General features: G+C 43.4%; 1 protein-coding gene across 3 annotated transcripts; it reads right to left on the reverse strand.

Annotated features, from left to right (window-relative positions):
• Positions 1-1,648: 1,648 nt before the first annotated feature.
• ube4a (ubiquitination factor E4A (UFD2 homolog, yeast)) lies at positions 1,649-21,087 on the reverse strand. Of its 3 annotated transcripts, none has more exons than XM_028808645.2 (20): positions 20,968-21,087; positions 14,215-14,368; positions 13,958-14,125; positions 13,765-13,877; positions 10,017-10,169; positions 9,773-9,932; positions 9,487-9,689; positions 9,199-9,390; positions 8,793-9,105; positions 8,587-8,713; positions 8,175-8,482; positions 7,954-8,086; positions 5,498-5,685; positions 5,308-5,408; positions 5,075-5,188; positions 4,800-4,974; positions 2,603-2,783; positions 2,367-2,514; positions 2,096-2,253; positions 1,649-1,939 (listed from the first exon to the last, which is right to left on the reverse strand). In XM_028808645.2, the coding sequence occupies exons 2-20, from the start codon at positions 14,321-14,323 to the stop codon at positions 1,804-1,806; spliced, it is 3,180 nt and encodes a 1,059-aa protein (XP_028664478.1). In that variant the 5' UTR covers positions 14,324-14,368; positions 20,968-21,087; the 3' UTR covers positions 1,649-1,803. The 3 variants fall into 3 exon arrangements, with proteins under 3 accessions (XP_028664478.1, XP_028664477.1, XP_028664479.1); XM_028808644.2 differs by having other exon boundaries at positions 13,958-14,128; XM_028808646.2 differs by lacking the exon at positions 14,215-14,368 and having other exon boundaries at positions 13,958-14,128; positions 20,968-21,056.
• Positions 21,088-24,790: the final 3,703 nt, after the last annotated feature.

Genomic DNA, 24,790 nt, shown 5'->3' on the forward strand with positions numbered 1-24,790 from the left:
CACAACTCAAAAGGTATATGAAGAACCAGAATATAATATAACAAGACATTTATTTTATATAAATCATTTGGGTGTAAACCAACAAACCAACCAGAGTAAAATGTATGTATTGATTGACACTGTATGTAAATTCAGTAGTTTATAACATGAACCTCAATTCTTTCTTTCTCTGATCATTCTGACCAGGCTGTAACGGACTGCTTTTGATGAACGCTCCCTCCAAGGCATTCTGCCGAGGAGTAATTAAAAGATACAATGAACAGCTTTTCTCCTGCCTGATGACTGAATTGTCCTGTTAGAGCATGATTCTTTCTATAATAAGACTAGGGGGCCCCCTGCTCACGTCGCTTGCCAATCACTCATCCCCCAAACCAGCGCTACACAACCCAAGGAGACGCGGTCGCTCCTTTGAAACTCCTCTTAATCGGTGATACAATGGGAAACAAATAACAGGTGTTTTTTTTTTTTTTTTTTTACCCCCTCTTTGCTCAATCAGCTGTTGCCGTGCCGCGTGATCTGCATCTCGCATGGCGCTTCAAACGTTTAGATAGATAGATAGATTTGAAAGGCACTATATGATAGATAGATATGTGAAAGGCACTATATGATAGATATGTGAAAGGCACTATATGATAAATAGATAGATATGTGAAAGGCACTATATGATAAATAGATAGATAGATAGAAAGATAGATAGATAGATAGATAGATAGAAAGATATATAGATAGATAGATAGATAGATAGATAGATAGATAGATAGATAGATAGATAGATTTGAAAGGCACTATATGATAGATAGATAGATAGATAGATAGATAGATAGATAGATAGATAGATAGATAGATAGATAGATAGATAGATATGTGAAAGGCACTATATGATAGATAGATAGATAGATAGATAGATAGATACTTTATTAATCCCAAGGGGAAATTCACGTCGTTGTAAAAGTAAGCGTGTCCAGGGAACAAATCCATATAAAATAAAGTGATAGGAGTGACCAATAAATAAAAATAGAAAAATAAAAGTAGAAAGTACACATACACATACAGTCATACACGGAGCTGCTGAAAAGGCTGCCACTCTCGGCGGCGCCGGAACTAACTTTAAGAATTTTAAGTTTAAGAGCTTGTACAGCAGCTGTCCTTCCGTCTCACTGCCTTGTCTCTCTTCTCCCCCAGACATCCTCTTATCGCTGTTCTGTTATTTCACCGAGTTACATTTTCCGTTTGTTTGCACGAATGCGATTTTTACTCTCATTTGTGTGAGACTTTCGAATTTTCCTACTTCCATTATCTCTACCCTACTCTCTGCATGTGTATCACAGGACTTGCTTCCAAAGGTTGTAAGTATGACGTGACTTGACCGTCGCGCGGGACATGAAAGTGTCCCTCTGTCTCTCTTCAAAAGATCAATTCTCGTCGCAGGAAAAAAGTCACATCTCGTCACAAGTTTTTTTTTTTTTTTTTATAATAGAGAGATGTTAAATTTCGACCACACTTGCTAGACTGAAGGAAACGTGCAGATAACTGAAGCGCTGCCAACTGCGCGCGCACACACTCTTCTGGGAAGACAGCATGTTGGTCATAGAAGCTACAAAGATGCAGAGCAGCAGTGCGCTCAAATGAAAGCAGTTTGGGACGACGCTCACCCTTCTTTACAATTTTATTTTGTACACATTGAAACATATGGTCCAGCCAATCACGATTCTTTGTTTATCTTAAAGCCCGCCCACCCATGACCACATTACATAACGAGTTCAGGTGGCGCGGTCGAGGTGGCACAGCTACGCACCCGTAACTCTATGAGCTCTGCTCCATACGCTGCCGCTGCTCTTTGCGCTCCACCAGCCACCTCTGTATCCGGTCTTTCAGCTCGCTGTTGGGCCGAATCTGGTCCATGGTGAGGGGGCTACGATTGAAAGGGTCCGTCTGATCGCTGCAAAAAAGTTACAACATACAAAAGGTGTAAACTGACCCAGAATTCTCGGTAGACAGCTTGTCTCCTGGTAAATAAAGCCATCTCTTCTAGCAGAGTAAAAAGGAGAAAGATGGCAGCTACAAACAAGTTACTGTGCGCATCACATGACCTTACCTGAGCAGATGGCGGGCGATAGTGGATCGGTCAACAGTGACACGGGAAGAAGGCAGCAGTACAGGGTCCAGCATAACTGTACTCATGATCGGGTCGAGGAAGTCATCGGGGGCATCAGCGTAGGTCTCCTCCTCTTGCAGCTGGCGGTCAGCAAGAGACTAGTGGACAGAAAACACGACCTGTGAGACCCTCCATTAGCCACACTCACCAATTCAGACTTATGCCATAGCCGGTCTGCTGTCTTGGTTGGCGCAGTTTAGAGTTGGTCTACCTTGATCTTATCAGCCAGCAGGCCAAAGGACACAATCATGTCACCCGGCTTGTTGATCTTCTTCAGTACCCTCAGCGTCTGAGCAAAAAGAGTCGGAGAATAAGAGCGGCCATCCTTGGGCACAGTGGCACAAAAGTTCTCCTCGTTGCTGGAAAAGCCCATGAAGACAGAGATGAATGCACGGAGGTCAGCGCTGTTCTGACCCACTGACCCTGCGGTGCATACGCAAGACTTACCCGAGGTTCAGGTAGATGGTGCAAATGTCCGACACGAGCTGCTGAGGCTTGAAGTCAAACTCGCTGAAGTCCTTCACCTTCAGGGCCCCCATCTTGGGACCCACCAGATGCTGCAGGAAGTAGTTCAGCATGGAGATGATCCTCTCTGCCAAAAACGGATGCACAAACAAACCACGGATTTCTGAAAGACAGGTTAAAAAAAAAAAAAAAAATCACCAAATGCCCAGTCCATAGCCAACATTCACCTGATGATGCCCTGCTTTTCCTATTGTTTTACCCACGTGGTAACATCAAAAGAACAGGACGGGCATCTTGAGTTTGTTTTCTTTTAATTACCTGCTTGATTACAGTGAAGATGAGTGAAAAGATGAATGTGTACAGCATTAATAGTACTCTGAAAGTGACAGTTCTTAAAGTTCCACGCAGACAACCCTGAGATCTCCAACATCCACCATCCACTTGAATGCTATGAGATAGCCCTGGCCTGGCAAGGGGATGCCAGGGTTACAACGAACTGAAAACAGACATGAAATATGTAGCAAGACCATCTATTGTTCCAACACAGTCACTGCTCACAGGTTAGTTAGCCAATCAATGTAAGGTGTGCACCTTTGGGGATGTCTGAGCCCCTCTATGGCAACAACCTGGCACAGGGTTTGAACCAAGCATGCAGGACTCCTGCGACACACAACTAACCACAGTCGGCGGTTTCAAATTTGTGTTTGTGCGGGTGAGTGCTGTATTAGATGGACAACACATCTAAGCAGGACTGATTCTTGCTACTCCCAGGACATACACAGTATTGGGACCCCCCTCCAAATCATTGAATTCAGGTGGTCCAATCACTTCCATGGCCACAAGTATATAACATCGAGCACCTCGGCATGCAGACGGCTTCTACAAACATTTGTGAAAGAATGGGTCGCTCTCAGGAGCTCAGTGAATTCAAGTGTGGTACCGTGATAGGATGCCACCTGGACAATAAGTCCATTCATGAAATTTCCTCGCTACTAAATATTCCACGGTCAACTGTTAGTGGTATTATAACAAAGTGGAAACAATTGGGAGCAACAGCAACAGCTACAAATGGAAGATAAATATAAAATGACCATTAATCGCCCTCAGTCTGGAGCTCCATGCAAGATCTTGCCTCATAGGGTGAGGATGATCATGAGAAAGGTGAGGGAACAGCCCAAAACTACATGGGAGGTGCTTGTTAATGATCTGAACACAGTTGGGACCACCACAGTCACCAAGAACACCACTGTTTAACACACTACGTCGTAATGGACTGAAATATTGCAGCGCCCACAAAGTCTCAAGTTTGCCAGTGAACATCCAGGCCTGTACCTGTGCCTTCTTGAGCAGGGGAACCTTGCGGGCACTGCAAGATTTCAATCCATTACGGCGTAGTGTGTTACCAGTGGTGTTCTTTGTGACTGTGGTGGTCCCAACTGCCTTCAGATCATTAACAAGCTCCTCCCATGTAGTTTTGGGCTCATCACTCACCTTTCTCATGATCATCCTCACCCTATGAGGCAAGATCTTGCATGGAGCTCCAGACTGAGGACGATTAGTGGTCATTTTATATTTATCTTCCATTTGTGAATAATCGCACCAGCAGTTGTCACCTTCTCACCAAGCTTCTTACTGATGATCTTGTAGCCCATTCCAGCCTTGTGCAGGTCTCGTCCCTGATATCCTTTGGTGTTGCCCCTGGTGGTGGTCAGGATGGAATGGACAAAATTGATTCTGTGGACAGGTGGGCTTTATACACATAAGGAGCCGAGATCAGGAGTATCTGTGATTGATTGATTGATTGATTGTAATTGTGTGCCAATCTATGGGAGCCAGGATTCTGGAAGGGTTGTAGGAGATCAAATCCTTATTTCACTCAGTGACATGCAAATCAATTTATAACTTTTATGTAATGTGCTTTTTTTCTGGATTTTTGGTTGATTTTCTGTCTCTCTCCATTAAAATGAAACTACCATAACAATTAGAGAGACTGTTCATTTCTTCGTAAGTGAGCAGAGGTACAAATTCAGCAGGAGATCAAATTCTTATTTCACCCACTGTAACTGTTATGATTTTCACTGACACATCACCACATCAAAATGACCTCTGTGTAGGACTCTGAACTGGACATAAAAAGGGCAAAAGCGCATGGAGCATAAAGTTGCTTAGGTCTTCTTACCAGAGGTCAGGAAGGCCAAGGTCCCAATGGTCTCATTGGACATGATGTTGTGAAAGCGAGCGAGCTGAGCAAACATCTGAAGGCTGGATTCCTTCTCCCTACGAGTGTCAGGTGCCAGCAGGTCCCACTCGCCCTGGTCTCTCTCAATCTGGAGGATCTTGATCTTGCTCAAGTACTGAGGGAGAAAGAGAGAGAGAAGGGGGGCAAAGGAGCACATGTTGACCTGAACTGTGACTCAGCTTTGCCCAGTACACATGCCTGCTCGAGAAGCATACCTGAATGGCTTCATCCAGCAAGAAGATGGCATCATTCATCAACAAGTTGAGAAAGCGCAGGAACAGTGGAGGATTCATGGCTTCCAGGTTCTCAGATGCATAATCTGCCAGGCACTAAAACATAACAGAGTGATTATGCCGAGACGTTAGTTACCAAGAGTGGTCTTGTACTACACCCACCGTAATGACTTTGCCAATTTCAACTCCTTTGTGAAAGCAGAGGTGCTCCTCACCTTTATGCTGTCACGATAGTTCTCTTTTCCCCACATGTACTTCAAGATGGGGTACATTGGCCTGCGGTAGTTGAACTTCTGCTCAAACTGGTGAGGATCCCCTGAAAAGTGTTGAGAGAGGAAGCTTAAGAGAATCATTAACCCAATCCCAAAAGACTCAGACTAAACATCATCAAGGAGTTCCAACTACCTGTGAACTCTATGTCGACAAAAACGACAATCAGTGCCTCGGCCAGCTGGGCTGCATACTGGTAAAAGCAGAAGGCTCGCTCCCGTTGGTACATGCTGGTCAGGGTGGGTCCGGTCACCTGCTCCAGGTGGGGCATCACAGCCTCCAGTACTTCAGCAAGTTTGGCTCGAAGATGTGGGTTCTTCATCCTAGTCAGTATCAAATAAACCTGTCATCAGACTGTCCTCTGACCCCCAAGCTCCTTCTCCTCCCCAACGTTTTCCCCATATTGCTCGGTTAAATTCAGTCCTCCAATAATATCAAAGTTGTTCTGCCAATCCTTTCCAATAATGCACCAATAGAAAAGTGCCACCTGTTAAAAGGGCTACACATCTATGGACTGCTTAATATGACATTCTCCAATAACTCTGCCTCCTTGACCATGACACAACACCCTCCACTACTTATTGTTCAATAATGGAAGGTACTGGAACGATTCATTCATTTCCTACACCTGTTTATCCATTTCAGGGTTGTGGGGGCCGCAGCCTATCCTGCATTACAACAATCTGGAAGACAACAGGCCATTCGGCCCAACAGAGCTTGCCAGTTCTAGCCACTGAATTCTCCCATATATACGCTGAATGCCAGGCACGCAGCAGACGATTTCCCCCACTTACAAGTCAGTCACAAGCGTGCAACCTCCTGCACAACAGCTCACTTCTCCTGCTGCCGGAGGTAAACCAACCATAAAAGTGAAAAAGGTCACCTATCTAACAATGAATGGAAGAGAAATGAAATGATGTAGAGTCACTTTGTAGGAATAATGTGTATAAATACAGAGCCCTCCATAATGTTTCGGACAAAGACACATTTCTCCTTGACTTCCCGCTCTGCTCCACAGTTTAAAAATACAAATCAAACACTTCAGACATTGTGATTAAAGCGCACACTGCAGACTTTCATTTAAGGGGATCTGCAGACATTTCAGTCGCACAACACTTTTTATACATGGTCCACCATTTCAGGGCACCATAATGTTTGGGACAATTGGTGTCACCGGTCTTTCTGATTCCTCAGGAGGGTTTCCTGGCTTCATAAGATACCTCGGCTTACTTCTACCCTTTGGAGTCTGGAGTTGCCATTGTTCAACATGTGGACAAGAGTTGTGCCAATGAAAGTCAAATAAGAATAAAACCATTGGAGACATCAATAAAACCTTAGGATGACCAAAATCAACTGTCTGGAATATCATGAAGGAGAATGAGTGGGGCACAGTCACACTGGAATACAAAAGGGCCTTCCCCAAACTGTTTCCACAAAGTTGTCCAAAATGTCTTGGTATGCTGAAGCATTAAGATTGACCTGCACTAAAAGTAAGGGGCCAAGCCTAAACCAGCCCAACACCATTATCCCTCCTCCACCAAATGTCACAGTTGGCACAATGCAGTCAGGCAGGTAACATTCTCCTGGCATCCGCCAAACCCAGTCTCGCCCATCTGACTGCCAAAAAGAGAAGCGTGGCTCGTCACTCCATAGAACATGTTTCCACAGCTCCACAGTCCAGTGGCAGTGATCATTACGCCACTCCATCTGATGCTTGGCATTGGACTTGGTGATGTGAGGACTGCATGTAGCTGTTTGGCCATGGAAACCCATTCCGTGAAGGTCCTGTCGCACAGTTAATGCCAGTGGAAGTTTGGAGCTCTTCAGCTATGGAATCAGCAGAGTGTTGGTGACTTTTACGCACCTTAGCAGTCATTGATCTCATTCTGTGACTTTACGTTGTCTTCCACCCCATCCTAAATGATCAAACTTTCCAATCATACCACTTACAGTTGACCACGGAATATCTAGCAGGAATGAAATTACACAAACTGCCTTATTGCTAAGGTGGCATCCTATCACAGTACCACGCTTGACGTCACTGAGCTCTCCACAACGACCCATTCGGTTTCACAAAGGTTTGTAACTGGAGACTGCATGGCCAGGTGTGTGACTTTATACACCTGTAGCAATGGGGCTGACTGACGCACCTGAGGTCAATAATTGAGAGGTGGGTCCCAATACTTTTGTCCATATAGTGTACGCGCTAGTGGAAAGAAATTATGTAAAAATAAAAATAGCTACCCTGAACTTGTTGGGGTGGGGAGGTTGATTGTCAGTTTGAGAAGCTAAGCTGTGAAAAACATTATTTCCTTTCCATTCAAAGCGTTCTTCAGTCTGTATGAACAGTGCCACATACAGAACACATTTCTGAGGTCATCATCCTCTCTACGATGTAAAATTATTTGTCACAACACTTTTCCAGTATCCCTTTCCTTTCCCCGCATTTCACTGTTATCTCCTGTGTTTTGTTACAGTACTTTGTGATGGCGCCCGTCTGCATGTGGCACTAGACAAAGACTCATATTACCCACAATTCTTTTCTTTCTGTTATAACTCCCTTGTTCCTGCCAATTTCTAAGGCCTCTCACCTCTCCACACTGCCCATGAACACGGAGATGAAGTGGAGCGCCTGCTCCAGTGACTCGGCCGATGATTCCAGGACTTCATCTGCAAAGCGCCGCAGGAAGATGAAGAGGTCACCAATATTGTCAGCAAAGAACTCTGTGGGCAAAGAGACAACTCCAGGAGTTAAATGATCAATGATACGCAACTGAGGCAAAACCAGAGACAAAGGCATCAATCACCCTACCTGGCACGAAGCACAGCAGGCTGTTGTCAATGAGCTGCAGTGGGAAGGTGAGGGGTACAAACTCGGGCCCATGGTTTCCCAGACTAAACTGCACCAGCACCATGGCAGTGGACACTTGGAGATTAAGGCAGTTTTGCAGCATGTGGGGTTCCGTGGCCGCTGCCTTGGTAGACAGGTAAATGGTCATGAGGCGCTCAAACTGCTCTCGAAGCTGCTCAGATGCAGGGCTGGAGCTCTGCTGGGCCTCACGCCATACACCTTGCAGGCGATGGAGAGACTGGTTCATCTTGAGTATCTGGTCGTGGAGCCTTGTTACAAGAAGAGAAGTAAATGTTAGGCAAACAAAAGAGGGCATGTCTAAATAACTGGAACCCACTGTGCACCAAGTGGCACCGTGCCCATCATAAGCTACCTGTGGAACCCCAGGTGAAGGGCATACTGTGTGAGGATGAGGTTTTCCGTCAGCAAATTGTAGGCCTCCGTAAAAGTTGGTTTCTGGTGTGGGGCTGGCGGAATCAATGTGGTCTCCTTGTCCAATCCTGAAACGGGACGTTCAGTCTCATAAAGCATGTGACATAACTGATAGTCCTCTACCGCCCAATTTCCTTGACTCCTCACCTTTCATATGCACATTTCTACTCCTCCGATCCTCCTCACTCAGCTCTTTAACGGCACAGTAGGTGGGGTCAAAGGTTAGCAGCTTGTGGGAATTCAGGCGGCAGAAAGGCTGGCAAAGCCTCAGCAGTACCGCACCCAAGTTAAGAAAGAGGGCATCAGAAGCGTATATCTGATTGGCCCAGATTTTGGCTCGACCTGCATTGGCATGTAGACAGCCTCCCAGCCAAGTGAGAAGCAGGTGCCGTGTATCTGGGGACAGCTGGAATAAGTTCTTCATTATCTGGAACAGCTTCTCATGAAACTTAGTCATAAACTGTAAATTTAAAAGGGAGGAATACAGAAAAGAGAAGCATCATAAAGGGCATCGCTGGAGGGTAGGTGTGCAACAAAGAAGTGGGGTGCATACCTGGTGAATGTTGGCTTCTTGAACCTTCATCTCCTGTGGGCTGCAGCGTGACGGGTTCAAGAAGTAACCATGGTTCTCTACTATGCCAGGAGTCTTCAGAAGACAGGAGATATTGAGGACTGTCCCCAGCAAGGTCTTTTGGTATTGAATGGCATTGCCAGGATCTCTAGGCTGGATGTACTCGACAAGGACCTGTTCACATGAGCCAGAAGAGTGAGCTAACAGATTCCATGGGAACGAGATAATAGTTAATGTTGGGAGTTACTAGAAAATGTGCTTCAGTCCTACCTTGGCAATGCTCTCTTTCTGGCTGAAGAACACAAGAATGTCAAGATAGGAGTACAGAAGTAGTTGGCACAACTCTAGATCCCGTACTCGGTTATGCAGTATCTCGAAGATTGGCACCATCACCTCCTTGAAAGTCCGTACCTCCTGGTCAGCCAGCAATGTTACCACTACCTCATCTAAGAATTGAGAGACTTCCTCTAGGCCTGTAACAATGAAGATAAAGAATTGGGTAAGTGCCCATCTGGCTGAAATAAAGAGTTCCTCTCGATTTAATAAAATGACTCACTGGCCCCTTTGACTGCTTCCAACAGTAGGTCTACCATCTGTTCATAGACATTCTGGTTGATGTATATCTCTGGCGTGAGAAGGACAGTGCAGACGTTGGACACAGTCAGGTTCTTACAGCGGATGGCATAAGGTAGCAGCTTTTCTGGGACTTTGGTAATCTACGAGAAGAACGGGGTAAGCCAGGAGCCATCAGATCAGCAGGCCCCAGATCCATTGGTAAAAATTAACAACAGACCCCCTACCTCTTCTTTGGCTCTCTGGAAGCAAGCATACAGGTAGTGGACAATGCACTTCTCTCCTGCGTCTCGATCAGCAGACAGGTTCAGGGTGCCTGGGGAAGTCATGTAGATCAGATGATTCCCAGGCTCCAGTAACAGCAGCCGGGTGAAGAGAGCCTGCCGACACACACAGGATAGTAAAAACAGTTTGCGGAAAGCGGGATGGCCCAGTCGCCATCCTCTCTTCTGGCTTGTTACCGAAGCCTGGTGCTTATCAATTGTAATCCAAGCCTGCAGAGTACATTGTCAAAGTCATCCTAGAGAATCTGAGGAGGTCTGCACATCTAAAATGCACTCAACTCCCATAACTCACAGTCTTCCACACTAGACCTTTACCTCATTCACAAATAATTCTCACAAATATTAACATCTTATCCAGATTCTAAATTTCTTCTTCAATACCCCAAGGTCTCTTCTCAGTTTTTTTCATGGACTCAATTTCTCCAAGAACTGTACCATCTCCTTTACTCAAATATTTTTGTAAAACTCTTTCTACCTTAAGTCATGTTTTTTTTGATATTCTGCCCTCTGAGGCTAAGGATCTGTGCTGGTATCCAGAAGGTTGGCAGTTCGAATCCCTGTCACTATCAAAAGAGATCCTACTCTGCTGGGCCCTTGAGCAAGACCCTTAACCTGTAATTGCTCCAGGGGTGCTGTACAATGGCTGACCCTGCGCTCTGACCCCAAGGAGTATGTGAAAACTAATAAATTCCTAATACAAGAAATTGTATAAGGCAAAATAAACAAAGAACAAACAAACATAAAACTCTCAATACCACCTAAGCTAAATCAGGAATGGACTCCAATCAAATTTTTGGATAAGTACAATACTTTCCTTATACTTTATATACAAGAAAGGGAGGTCTAAAACATCGAGATTCATCAAAATCTCAACATCGAATTTTTGGAGGATTACAATACTTTCCTTATACTTTATATACGAGAAAGTCAGGGAGGTCTAAAACATCAAGATTCATTAAAAATTTCAACATTGAATTTTTGGAGGATTACAAAACTTTACATATACTTTATATATGAGAAAGTCAGAGAGGTCTAAAACGTTGAGATTCATTAAAAATTTCAACATCGAATTTTTGGAGGATTACAATACTTTCCTTATACTTTATATACGAGAAAGTCAGGGAGGTCTAAAACATCGAGATTCATTAAAATTTCAACATTGAATTTTTGGAGGATTACAAAACTTTACATATACTTTATATACGAGAAAGTCAGGGAGGTCTAAAACGTTGAGATTCATCAAAATTTCAACATCGAATTTTTGGAGGATTACAATACTTTCCTTATACTTTATATACGAGAAAGTCAGGGAGGTCTAAAATGTTAAGATTCATCAAAATCTCAACATCGAATTTTTGGAGGATTACAAAACTTTACATATACTTTATATACGAGAAAGTCAGGGAGGTCTAAAACATCGAGATTCATTAAAAATTTCAACATCGAATTTTTGGAGGATTACAATACTTTCCTTATACTTTATATACGAGAAAGTCAGGGAGGTCTAAAACATTGAGATTCATTAAAATTTCAACATCGAATTTTTGGAGGATTACAAAACTTTCCCTATACAAGAAAGTAAAAAAAAAAAAAAAAAAAAAAAAAAAAAAAGAAGAGCAGGACAGGGAGCCAGCAAATCACAGGGCACACTCATGAACACACCCACAGAGTGATGATCAAGAATCACAAATTAACCAAACACACACATCATTTAAACAGGAAGGAAAATCCATACAGAGACAAACAGAAACTTGTAAACACCACACAAAAAATGAGCAGGCACAGGATACAAAGCCTTAACATTGAATCAGTAACACAAATAACTAACTACTGTGCCACCGTAAAAGGCTTCTCCAAATTCTATTTCAGTAGCTGGCATTGGGTTCCACTCTTTCAGGTTTTTGCTTTCTGCTCCAAAACCCAAAAATCTAATTCCTATACTACCTTAAACACTCAATTCCACTCCAATTTCCTTTTCATTGCATCAACCTCCTCCTCCTCCTTTCATTCCTTTCTTCTGAAATAGCCCAAACCTGTCACATTTCTGCCCCCATGTCATCATTTTCACTTCAACTAAAACCCCCAAATCCCTTCCCATGATTCTACTCCAATAATATCAAGTCGGCGCAGTGGTAGTGCTGCTGCTTTGCAGTAAGGTGACTGTGGAAGATCGTGGGTTCGCTTCCCGGTCCCTCCCTGTGTGGATAGTGCTTTGAGTACTAAATGTAATGAATTAATAATAATAATAATAATAATAATAAGTCCATTCTTGTTCCTTTTTAAATACTTTTACTCGTCCTGGGACTGACAGAAACCCCTGCATGCCTGTCTATGCTAGGGAAGAGGATCCTTGGAACAATATATTGCAAGTTGTTGCCCAAAAGACCTGGGAGAGAGGCGTTATTGGTTGCACCATGACCAAGTGCTGAGGGTTATGGCAGAGGCAATCAGCAAAGGGATCTCTCTTAGTTGGCATCAGCAACCAGTAAAGTGCTCTATTGCTTTTGTCAAGGCTGCAAAGAATCCGCAACAGACTACGTATCCAACAGGGGGACATCCGGCAACAACCCAGGATTGACAGCTAAAGGACAACTTGGGGAGTCAGTTGAAATTCACAAACACCATCGCCGTGACCTCACTCAGGCCTGACATGGTTCTTGTGTGATAAATATCAGAGCAGGTGGTCCTGCTGGAATTGACTCTTCCCTGGGAAGACCAGATGGGAGAGGCGTTCGAGAAGAAGAGAGCTAAGACTATGATAATGGGTAAGAAGACCTGTTGCTACCCCATCGAGGTTGTCTGCAGCGGATATGCCAGCCAGTCGCTCCTCAGGGCTCTCAAGAAGCTGGGGGTCAGGGGACTGCACAATAAGAGAGCCATCAGGAACATCACTGATGCCACTGAGAAAGCATCAAGATGGCTGTGGATCAAAAGGAGCGATCTGTGGACTAAATAAGCTCCACAAGTCAGGGACTGACCACCACTGGCTGGGTCACCTGGGTGAGGGTGTATGATGTTGAAAGACCCAAAACACCAGATGACCTCAGGTTGCATCACTGATGATGTGTCTAGGTTGTACTGTAAGGTGTGTGCTTCCAATTTTCTTCCTATACATTCTTCCTAAAAGACCCACACTTCTATCAGTAATATTCCCCAACATCAAGTTCTTCCCCATTTCCTTTGTCAATACTGCAGCCAACTGTTCCAATACCTCTCCTTTCCCTCTCATTCTTTTCCAATTCCATCTTATAACTCTCCTTAACAGTATTCCAATAACCTGTCTCCTGTACCTAATCCCCCAATACCCATCCGCACACAAGATCATCCAGGCGTCTTTTCCTTTCTTATTTTTCCAACTTCATTTCCCACTCCAACAATCAATCTCCTGCCCCTTTACTTTCGACATTTAATTTCCAATACCATCCGTCTTTTCCCTGATTTCTGTATCAAGAACTACAAAATAGGATCAGGAATACATTGTGGAAGTAAATGAAACAAGCATCGCAGATAACTTGGTTGCGGTTTGCCACCTTCCAAAAAATTCACAGCAACTGGATGCTGCAACGCCTTTAAAACCACCCAAACCAAACCCGAGTTTGGGAGCGTCTACAGATTACCGGGCATCCAGTCCACCAGATTCAGTGGTAGAGATAACACAAGAGGATGTAACTTCCCTGTCTGTCATGAATACCTGTTGTATGTTGTCCATATCCAGCCAGTCCTGTCCATCCAAGTCTGCTGCCATCTCCTCCAAATAGACACAACGTGGGGGGATTCCATTTCCTCCCTTCAGGCTGGGATCACCTGCAACACAGGTGTCATCAGTGATTCGACCGGGTTGTTCCCAGTAACCCAAAGAAACGATGTCACCCATTCCTGCTCACTGTTATCCAGTGTAATGAGGAAGACCCTCTGCAGCATGTGATTGATGTTGAGTTGTTCGCACAGCTCCTGTTGGGAACGAAAGGAACAGCTGACCTCGGAAACGGAATCATCATTCTCCTCGATGCTCTCAGAATTGTCAGATTCTTCGCGGCTGCCACCTGATGTATCTGCTGCAACAGAAAGTATACAGAAAGGGAATTTAAGACCGGCGGGGTGAGGGTACGGACACAGTACAAATGGCTGATGTGTTACTTACAGTCTTCCTGCTGCTTATGTACTGAAGCAAAGTGCTTAGCATCAGCTAATGAGCCAAAGAGGGCGGTGAATGGATTCTGGGAGAAGCTTTGGTTACCCTGCTCCGCCATTTCACCAAGAAAACACCTCCATCTGTTCCTCTAACTTGTGGTCACCTGTAGTTACAAAGGAAGGCCACTGCAGAAGAAGGGCACACAAATGGCACTTGTTCCAGGTACAACCAATCCCAATGCACACTTACAAAAATGGAATTGCTCTCTCAGTGCCCTTAGGCTTCAATGGGGCCGGTTTATACTTCACGCTCAGAATGCCTACACATCATGGCTGCCACGCCTTCCCAGTGTTCATTTCACGCGTCCTCTAAGCAGGTCCTCAGAAATTAATTCAACGCGTGTGCGAGTTGCGGTACCAGCAAAAAAATGGGGGGGGGGCTGCAGTGTGTTCAAGTCGGAATGTGACGTCAGATGTACTATCTACATGTGACAGAAAGCCGCTTTGAGGATCCTATGAGATCGATGTGCCTGTGTCGATGTTTGATGAATCGTTCAATGTGGTGAAGCAAAATGCCGACATACAAATGCAGTTGTGGTGCTTTTATATTCAAGCATCACATATTCCCTAACATAATGACACGATACATTTTAAAGGTCTCACATACCATCTTCTGTGTCATCCTGTTTTTTTTGCACCTTCACAACAGCATCAGAATGTACGGCGGCGTATTTGAGCCACAGAGTTAAATATTAGGGACACAGTGAAAGGGTATATTTTGTGACTAAAGCGGAAATTTCAGCTTTTCTCTCAAAATGTCCACTTAATCTCGTAGTTTATTTTGTCATTAAAGTAGACCGTCGTAAACGTCATCTTAAAACCGACCCAGTTGTTAATCACTACGTGCTGATGGAGGCTTCCTCTTGAATTGACAGCAGCAATCGCCACACAGAACACATCACATTTATGATATTCCAGCTCTCTGCACATTTAGAATCCGTAGATTTATACTTGATATCACTTTCATGATTAAATGCTATAAGATAGATAGATAGATAGATAGATAGATAGATAGATAGATAGATAGATAGATAGATAGATAGATAGATAGATAGATAGATAGATAGATAGATAGATAGATAGATAGATAGATAGATAGATAGATAGATACGAGGGTTGTCTGGGTTCCGCGCGGAATCACTCGAAATAAGTAGCCAAGGATTTTTTTTTCTATTTTTCTCATGTACTTCGATCCTTTTTAAACTTTTTCCAAGTATTCACCGCCAACATCAATGCACTTTTGGGCTCTTCTGACCCACACCGCAAAACACTCGCGAAAGGCTGTCTTTGGGAGGTTGTCCAGCTGTTCTTTGACAGCTGCAATCAGTTCCTCTCAAGTTTCGAAGTTGTGGCCTCGCAGGGGTTCTGTCATCTTCGGGAGGAGCCAAAAGTCACATGGTGCAAGATCAGGTGAGTAGGGTGGCGGGTTCAAAACGTTGACACCACTGTCTTCAATGAAATGCTTTGTCGCATTAGCCGTGTGGGCTGGCGCATTGCCATGATGCAAAAAGTGCCTTCGCAAGTTCTTGAACCGGCCTCTAGCCATCGCAGAAAAAACGTCAGGCAGGCACTGAGTGGTGTACCACTCAGAGGTCACAGTTTTCCTCTCCATCAGCGGAATTGACGCGACAATGCCATCGATGTTGAAAAAGATAACAAACATGGTGCGTTCCACTGAGCGGATTAAACCATCAGAAAAGTTGTAAAAAATCATCACTCGAAAGTCACGTACGCACGGAGTTGGGAGCTTCGCCGCTAGCGCCGGCTGCGCACTCTCAGTTCGTTTGCTTCTCGTGTTCATTCTGAAGGAAGAGAGGGAGCAAAACATCTGAACAAAAACATGCAACCACTTGAATAATCCCTCTACACAGAAGAACAGGTTTCGACAGGCTGACACTCGACAAACGATAAAATTCCGTGCGGAACCCAGACAACTCTCGTACTTTATTAATCCCAAGGGGAAATTCACAATATACAGTGGGTACGGAAAGTATTCAGACCCCCTTCAATTTTTCACTCTTTGTCATATTGCAGCCATTTGCTAAAATCATTTAAATTAATTTTTTCCCTCATTAATGTACACACAGCACCCCATATTGACAGACAAAAAAAAGAATTTTTGAAATTGTTGCAGATTTATTAAAAAAGAAAAACTGAAATATCACATGGTCCTAAGTATTCAGACCCTTTGCTCAGTATTTAGTAGAAGCACCCTTTTGAGCTAATACAGCCATGAGTCTTCTTGGGAAAGATGCAACAAGTTTTTCACACCTGGATTTGGGGATCCTCTCCAGTTCTGTCAGGTTGGATGGTAAACGTTGGTGGACAGCCATTTTTAGGTCCCTCCAGAGATGCTCAATTGGGTTTAAGTCAGGGCTCTGGCTGGGCCATTCAAGAACAGTCACAGAGTTGTTGTGAAGCCACTCCTTCGTTATTTTAGCTGTGTGCTTAGGGTCATTGTCTTGTTGGAATGTAAACCTTCGGCCCAGTCTGAGGTCCTTAGCACTCTGAAGAAGGTTTTTGTCCAGGATATCCCTGTACTTGGCCGCATTCATCTTTCCCTCGATTGCAACCAGTCGTCCTGTCCCTGCAGCTGAAAAACACCCCCACAGCATGATGCTGCCACCGCCATGCTTCACTGTGGGGACTGTATTGGACAAGTGATGAGCAGTGCCTGGTTGTCTCCACACATACCGCTTAGAATTAAGGCCAAAAAGTTCTATCTTGGTCTCATCAGACCAGAGAATCTTATTTCTCACCATCTCAGAGTCCTTCAGGTGTCTTTTAGCAAACTCCATGCGGGCTGTCATGTGTCTTACACTGAGGTATGTGTAAGGAGGAATGGCAGAGGATCCCCAAATCCAGGTGTGAAAAACTTGTTGCATCTTTCCCAAGAAGACTCATGGCTGTATTAGCTCAAGAGGGTGCTTCTACTAAATACTGAGCTATGGGTCTGAATACTTAGGACCATGTGATATTGCAGTTTTTCTTTTTTAATAAATCTGCAACAATTTCAAAAATTCTTTTTTTTGTCTGTCAATATGGGGTGCTGTGTGTACATTAATGAGGGAAAAAATTAATTTAAATGATTTTAGCAAATGGCTGCAATATGACAAAGAGTGAAAAATTGAAGGGGGTCTGAATACTTTCCGTACCCACTGTAAGTCTCCAAACCTTCCCCCCTGTGCCCCATTAATGTTTGGGACGTTTGGTTTTATCGGGTGTTTGTGATGACTCAGGTGTATTTAATCGCTCAATTAGTGCATGATGAAGAGAGTTTTCAGCATCTTGTTTCGCCTCTAAGCGCCTGATCACCTCTGGGGTCTGCTCCAATCTGAGGCTCGGAGTTGTGTTAGTCAGGAATTCACTCCAATTCACTTAATAAATAATATGCCACGTGTGTTACCATTGATTTAATGAGACACTGCAACGTTTCTTAAGTCCCAGATCCCCCCTGCATGATCTCCCTGTGTTTGCGCGGGTTTTCTTCAGGTGCTCCAGGTTTCCTCCCACAGTCCAATGACAGGCAGGTAAGGTGAATTTAGTGCCCTTGTGTGTGCATGTGGGGTCTGTGTGTTCACCCTGCGATGGACTGGCACCCTGTGCTTGTTGGGGATAGGCTCCAGCCCCCCTCTTGCGACTCTGCTCATGATAAAGTGGGTTAAGAAAATGGTATGGTATATTCACACCACATTTTCATCACCAAAATAATGGGCAGAATCCTTTAAAAAGGTAAATAAAATGTGCAGTTATATCATAAAACCTGTTGAATAAAAGCCGGGGAATGTTATGCTTGGAGTATATAATGCACTAGTGAGACCCCATCTGGAGTCCTGTGTGCAGTTCTGGTCACCACGCTACAAGAAAGACATAGCAGCACATGAGACTGTGCAGAGGAGAGCAGCCAAGTGCATCATGGGACTTATGGACATATCCTACTGCATCAGACTCTGAGAATGAAATGACTTTAGTCTTGAGCAGAGGAGACGGCATGGGGACCTCATCCAGGTATTTAAAATCCTCAAAGCCATTGATAAGGGAGATCCAGCTTAGGGCTAAATCACATCCTATAGGGCACCAGTGAAAATGCATTTAGAACTGAAGGCAGGGAGTTGTGTCAACCTGGAACAAACTCCCCGAGTCATGGATTTGAATTAGAAACCTTTAAGACGTACCTGGATGAGATATTGGGGGGCAGCTTAGTTATTAGCGAAACCAACAGGCCTGATGGACGGAGTGGTTGCCTCTCGTTTTCAAATTTCTTGCGTTCTGTGTTCCCTTTAATAAAATCTGAGAATGCATCCTTCAATCTTATGTGAATTTAAATGTGTGGCACACTGGGACAAATCATGGAAAAATGATTCCATGTCACAAACATGATTGTGAGCACTGTGGACCCAAGAGGCATACATCAACTGTCAAAAGGTCCCTATACACATCAAGTCAACTGACAAATAGTATCTGCAAACACCCGTCTATCTGGCATGGAATTTACTCAGAAATCACACCTATATATACAAGGGGGGACCCAAAAGAAAACGAGACTAGCCGCCATGTGGGGGTTGGATCAAAGGTCAGTGCTTGTTCTCTCATCCCTCGCCAGTCTGTAGCCAGGCGAACGCCTCTGTGAAACAACCTCACGTGTCACACAGTCATTGTTTTTTCAGAAGCTGTTCTCACAACCCTGTCGAAATTGTGATGTCGAATTTCACAGAACAAAGAACTTGCTTGAACTTTTGTTTTCTACTTGGCAAAACACCAACGGAATTGTTCCGAATGCTTCAGATGGCTTTCAAGGAAGAAGCTCTGAGTCAGGCGAGAGTTTTCAAAAATGGAAATTTAAGCATCGAGGAATCAACCCCGTTCTGGATGCCCTTCAAGCACCCGTAACGACGAAAACATTGCAAAGATCCGAGACAAAATAAATTAAGACCGTCGTTACAAAATGGACGAGTTGTCAGAAGCGACAGGAGTAACACGGAACTCAGTTTCAGCGCATTTTGACTGAAGACCTGGGCATGAGGCGTGTTTCGGCCAAATTTGTCCCTTGTCTGCTAACAGATGACCAGGGGAACACTTGACTCAATGTGTGCAAAGACTTGCTTGAAAGTGAGACAGACTTCTTGTCCAGGGTCATAACAGGTGACGAGAGTTGGTGTTACGGGTATGACACTGAAACGAAACAAGCATCAAGCCAGTGAAAGAATCCTGATTCACCAAGGCCCAGAAAAGCCAGACAGGTGAAATCGAACGTGAAAAACGACGCTGAATTGTTTCTTTGACATTAGAGGCATTGTGCACATGGAATTCGTTCCAAAGGATCAGATGTTCAACCAAGAGTACTATCTGGGGGTCTTAAGAAGGCTGAGAGAGAGTGAGGAGGACAAGGCCAAAATTGTGGCAGTTGGGCGAAGTGCTCCTTCACCATGACAATGCCCGGCACACACAGTGTTGCAAATTTGCCAGTTTTTGACCAGTCAGGGCATGACACCCCCCCTCCCCCACCCCCCTTACTCACAGGACTTGGCCCTCTGTAACTTCTTCTTGTTCCCCAGAATGAAAAGGGACTTGAAAGGGTGCCGATTTAACAATGTGGAGGACGTGATCGCTGCTTCGATGACAGCGCTAAACAGCATCCCTGTCGAGGACTTCCAAAAATGTTTTGATCAGTGGAAAAGGAGACTGGACAAGTGTGTGTCTTCCAATATTTTAAATAAAATGATTGCTTTTGAAAAAGTCCCATTTTTTTTGGGTCCCCCTCGTACATATTATACTGTATACTTATGCATACGTATTCCCATTTGGCATACTCCCAGTAATAACATGCACTATATATTTCATGTCATATCCTAACCTGCCTAATCCAGACCTGGGGCCCCAGGTTAGGGGGTGGCTAGCAAAAGGGTGCAAGGCAGAAACTAACCCAGGACCACCGCAGGTCTAAAACACACACACACACACACACTCAAGACACACTTGGGCCAATTTAGTGTCACAGATTCACTTAACCAATAGGAGGAAACTGCAGCACCTGGTGGAAAAACACACATCCACTGGGAGAACATGCAAACCCCATGCAAGGAGGATTCAGGATGTGAGGCTGCAGCACTACCACTGTGCCACCCTGCACTATACAGGAGTAGAAATATTAATAATAATAATAATACAATATTGCACATTAGCATGCACTCCAGTACACACACGCACTACCTACAAACATAAACCCACCACAATACAAGCAGCAGTTTTATTGATTTACCCAGCTGGCCTTTACTCCAGTACAGGTAGACTTTACATGCACACAGTATATACCTGAATGGAGGTTCTTAAGCAGACCCCAGTACACCCCGATACTCGCTCTCTTTGTGTTTAGATATGTAGAGACACCTTAATAGCCAAAGCGTTCGTATAACCAGTCGTTATACACATACAACTAAGTCTACTACGCCTATTGAAGTGTGCCCCACTAAACCAGGCATTTGTAACACATACCTAACGTGAGTAGTCCTCGACATGCTAATCTTTAATACCATATAACCAATTCCGATGTATGCCTACAGTACGTAACCGGCCTATTGGCACATATGTACACTCCACTACAGCTCATAAAACAATTCGATTTGCAAATGGAACAGTACGTGTGATAATGCAAGCTGCCCACCCACACTCTGAGACAAAAACAAACGACACATTCGCAACGAACCTGCGTGTCAGTATTGCCAGTCTATCTTGATATTCCAGAACCGAGGCCTCGGTCTCTCGCGGTCTGCAACAACACAGCGAACGAAACGTCATCAGGACGCGCCAGAACCTGTGAACTGTCAAACGACGAAGCGGGAATGCGGGAGTGATGTCACGGGAGGGCGTGTCCTTTACAGAGAAGCGGCCTGGGCCAAGCTAACAAAGAGGGGATTAAAGTCCACTAATTTTTAAAACAATACCATTATTTTTCAGGCCATCCGTCGATGATTTGTGTATTTTTCACGGTGGGATTTGCAGTTTTTCAGAATACAAAGTTCCTTGATTTGGAGGTAGTATGAGATTGACAACAGTATGACCAATCAAATATATCTTACCCGCTATTCTTTTATTGGTCAAAACGTGGCTTGCCTGCTCCGCCCCCTTTGTAGTTCTAAAATAGAGCACGTAGTATACGGGAAGTTAAATGTAACGCGATGTCATTCAGTGTCACACAGTTACAAAATATTACATTCGCGGAATGGTTTTATGTAATGGCCTTTTCACTGGCGTTCCAGATTCATAAATGCTAAGAGGAAGAGGCTGAATAGAACTGGATTATTTCATGTCAAAATGTATTTTTATTTTGGTTTTCTGTGTAGTACGGTTTTATCTTACATCCCAATGACAAGGCGTGTTTCTTAATTAATATTTTCACGACTGATGCAATATGAGTTAAGTGAGCGAGTGTGGGTACTGTCGTTGCCGGGTAAATGTACGACTGTGGATTCTTTTTCTTCTTCTTCAGGCAATTGTTAACACTCTGTGGTGCAATACTGCCATCTTCTGTACTGGAGATGGTAACATCAAATCAAAATAAATTTTATTTGTCATATTAAATTACACACAGTACAAATTGTAGTGAAATGTTTAAAGAAGCTCAAAATATATACGTTATAAAAAAAGTAATACTTTTTCATATATCTATTCTCTTTTAGATAGATAGATGAATTTCTATATAGATGAATAGTGTGAATTTCCCCTTGGGAATTAATAAAGTATCTATCTATCTATCTATCTATCTATCTATCTATCTATCTATCTATCTATCTATATAGATAGATAGATAGATAGATAGATAGATAGATAGATAGATAGATAGATAGATAGATAGATAGATGGTGGTCCAGATCTAACTATGCAATCATTGCATTGCATTGTATTAAAAGTTAGTTAGATCTGGACCACCCTGTAGATAGATGGATAGAAAAGGCACTATAGATAGATAGATAGATAGATAGATAGATAGATAGATAGATAGATAGATAGATAGATAGATAGATAGATAGATATGAAAGGCACTATATGAGATAGATAGATAGAGAGATAGATAGATAGATAGATAGATAGATAGATAGATAGATAGATAGATAGATAGATAGATGGTGGTCCAGATCTAACTATGCAATCATTGCATTGCATTGTATTAAAAGTTAGTTAGATCTGGACCACCCTGTAGATAGATGGATAGAAAAGGCACTATAGATAGATAGATAGATAGATAGATAGATAGATAGATAGATAGATAGATAGATAGATAGATATGAAAGGCACTATATGAGATAGATAGATAGATAGATAGATAGATAGATAGATAGATAGATAGATAGATAGATATGAAAGGCACCATATGACAGATAGATAGATAGATAGATAGATAGATAGATAGATAGATAGATAGATAGATAGATAGATAGATAGATAGATGAAAAAGGAACTATATGATAGATAGATAGATAGATAGATAGATAGATAGATAGATAGATAGATAGATAGATATGTGAAAGGCACTATATGATAGATAGATAGATAGATAGATAGATAGATAGATAGATAGATAGATAGATAGATAGATAGATAGATATGAAAGGCACTATATGATAGATAGATAGATAGATAGATAGATAGATAGATAGATAGATAGATATGAAAGGCACTATATCATAGATAGATAGATAGATAGATAGATAGATAGATAGATAGATAGATAGATAGATAGATATGAAAGGCACTATATAATAGAGTTCTGATATGTAAAATGAATCACTTTGAGCCATTTTGGGAGTCAGCATTGGGGAAAAACAATGCTGCACTTTGTATAAAATCTCTCCAGAGTAAACACAATTACTTGACTGGCACAGTTAAATTATTTTTATTTTTCATCAGAATTATGTGCACCGAGTCATGTAGTGCATCCCAGTGCTGTCCAGTCCAGTGTCTGAGCCGGTGGAAGTGGTAAAGCTGGACATCCGAACACCTGCAGCGCTACCTGAGGAAGTAATTCATTGTTTCATGGTTGGTTGGTACTGGACTGGCTTTCTAGTGCCCAGTGCCATCCAAAGCCTACAGCAGCCCTTTTAGGGTGGGGAGCGTGCACCCATTTGATTACCAAAATGGAGCCCTTCGTTGTCAGTAGAGCAAGTATGGAGGGCACACTGCTTTGGTTACATAATTGGTGCCCCTCAATATTCAAAGCAAGTGCCCATTAACATTCAGAGGTAGTGCCCCTCGGGTGTCTGTGCCCTATACTTCCAGTGGGTTATGCCCTGGCAACGGAAGTGCCCCTGGGGTCATAAGTAAAAGAAGACGTTCAACTTCATCCAGGTGAGTTGGAGTCGGGTGTGGAGGACGGACAAAGCCCACCTGGAGGAGTGAAGGAGAAGAAAGAAAGAAAGAAAGAAAGAAAGAAAGAAAGAAAGAAAGAAAGAAAGAAAGAAAGAAAGAAAGAAAGAAAGAATTGTGGTTGTGCAAATGGTGTTGAGAAGCCCTTTTTTTAAGATATGAGATTAAATAAACCTTTTAATTAAACCTGAACTTGTGTCTGGAGTTTGGGGTACTGCAACACCCCCTACAGGTCACACACCACATTCCTTCAGAGAAGCAATAATAGAAAGAAGCAACCCTGCCAAGACACAACACTAATTTCTGTTGTCACTCTTGACCTACTTAATAAGTTACACGTTATGCTGAAATCGTTTGAGCAAAGTGCCTTCATTGTACCCAAGTAGAGGCTTCACCATCTTGGCCCACCTCCTCGGATATTTAATGACGTGTCTGAGATTCACCTTTGGAATTTACAAACCATCCCTGTCTCAACATTGTCTTCTGACAGTCAGAGCAGCAGGGTTTTCAAGTTTAGCATGGAGGGATCAAACACTGGAATCCAAAGGTCTTCGGACCCCTTCACTTCTCACACCTTCCGTTGCAGGCCTACCTTCTATACCTGAGTCAATGACGTTCTCATGGGGTTCGGGTGAGCAGAGTCGTAACATCAGGCTTGTCTCTTCCTCAGTGTCCGCATTCGCATGTACAGACCTCAACAAATGTGTTGGTACCCCTCCATGACAAAAGAAGGACCCACAATTGTATGTGCAATAACTTGAAACTCATAAAGATCATCAGCAATAATCATTGTTTATTCCGTATTTAACAAAAATCAGATTTTGCTTTAGGGTTTTGATTCCATAGAATGTTTCAAATAATAACACAAATGAAAGCGGCATGGATAAAAATGAAAGGACCCTTAATCTCATATTTTGTTGCACAACCGACAGAGGCCATCACTGCAAGCTAGCAATTCCTGGTGGTTTCCATGAGACTTCTGCACATATCTGCAGGTAGTTCGGCCAACTCATCTTGAGCAGACTGCTCCAGCCGTAGCAGGCTTGAAGGGGGTCTTCTTCAGCCAGCATGTTTAATGGGGCTCAAATCAGAAGGTCACCTGTCCAATATTTTGTTATCTGCCATACTTAGGTGCCCTCAGCTGTGTGTTGTGGCTCATTGTCCTG

Source organism: Erpetoichthys calabaricus, chromosome 9, assembly GCF_900747795.2.
Source record: "Erpetoichthys calabaricus chromosome 9, fErpCal1.3, whole genome shotgun sequence".
In the NCBI taxonomy this organism is placed as follows: domain Eukaryota; kingdom Metazoa; phylum Chordata; class Cladistia; order Polypteriformes; family Polypteridae; genus Erpetoichthys; species Erpetoichthys calabaricus.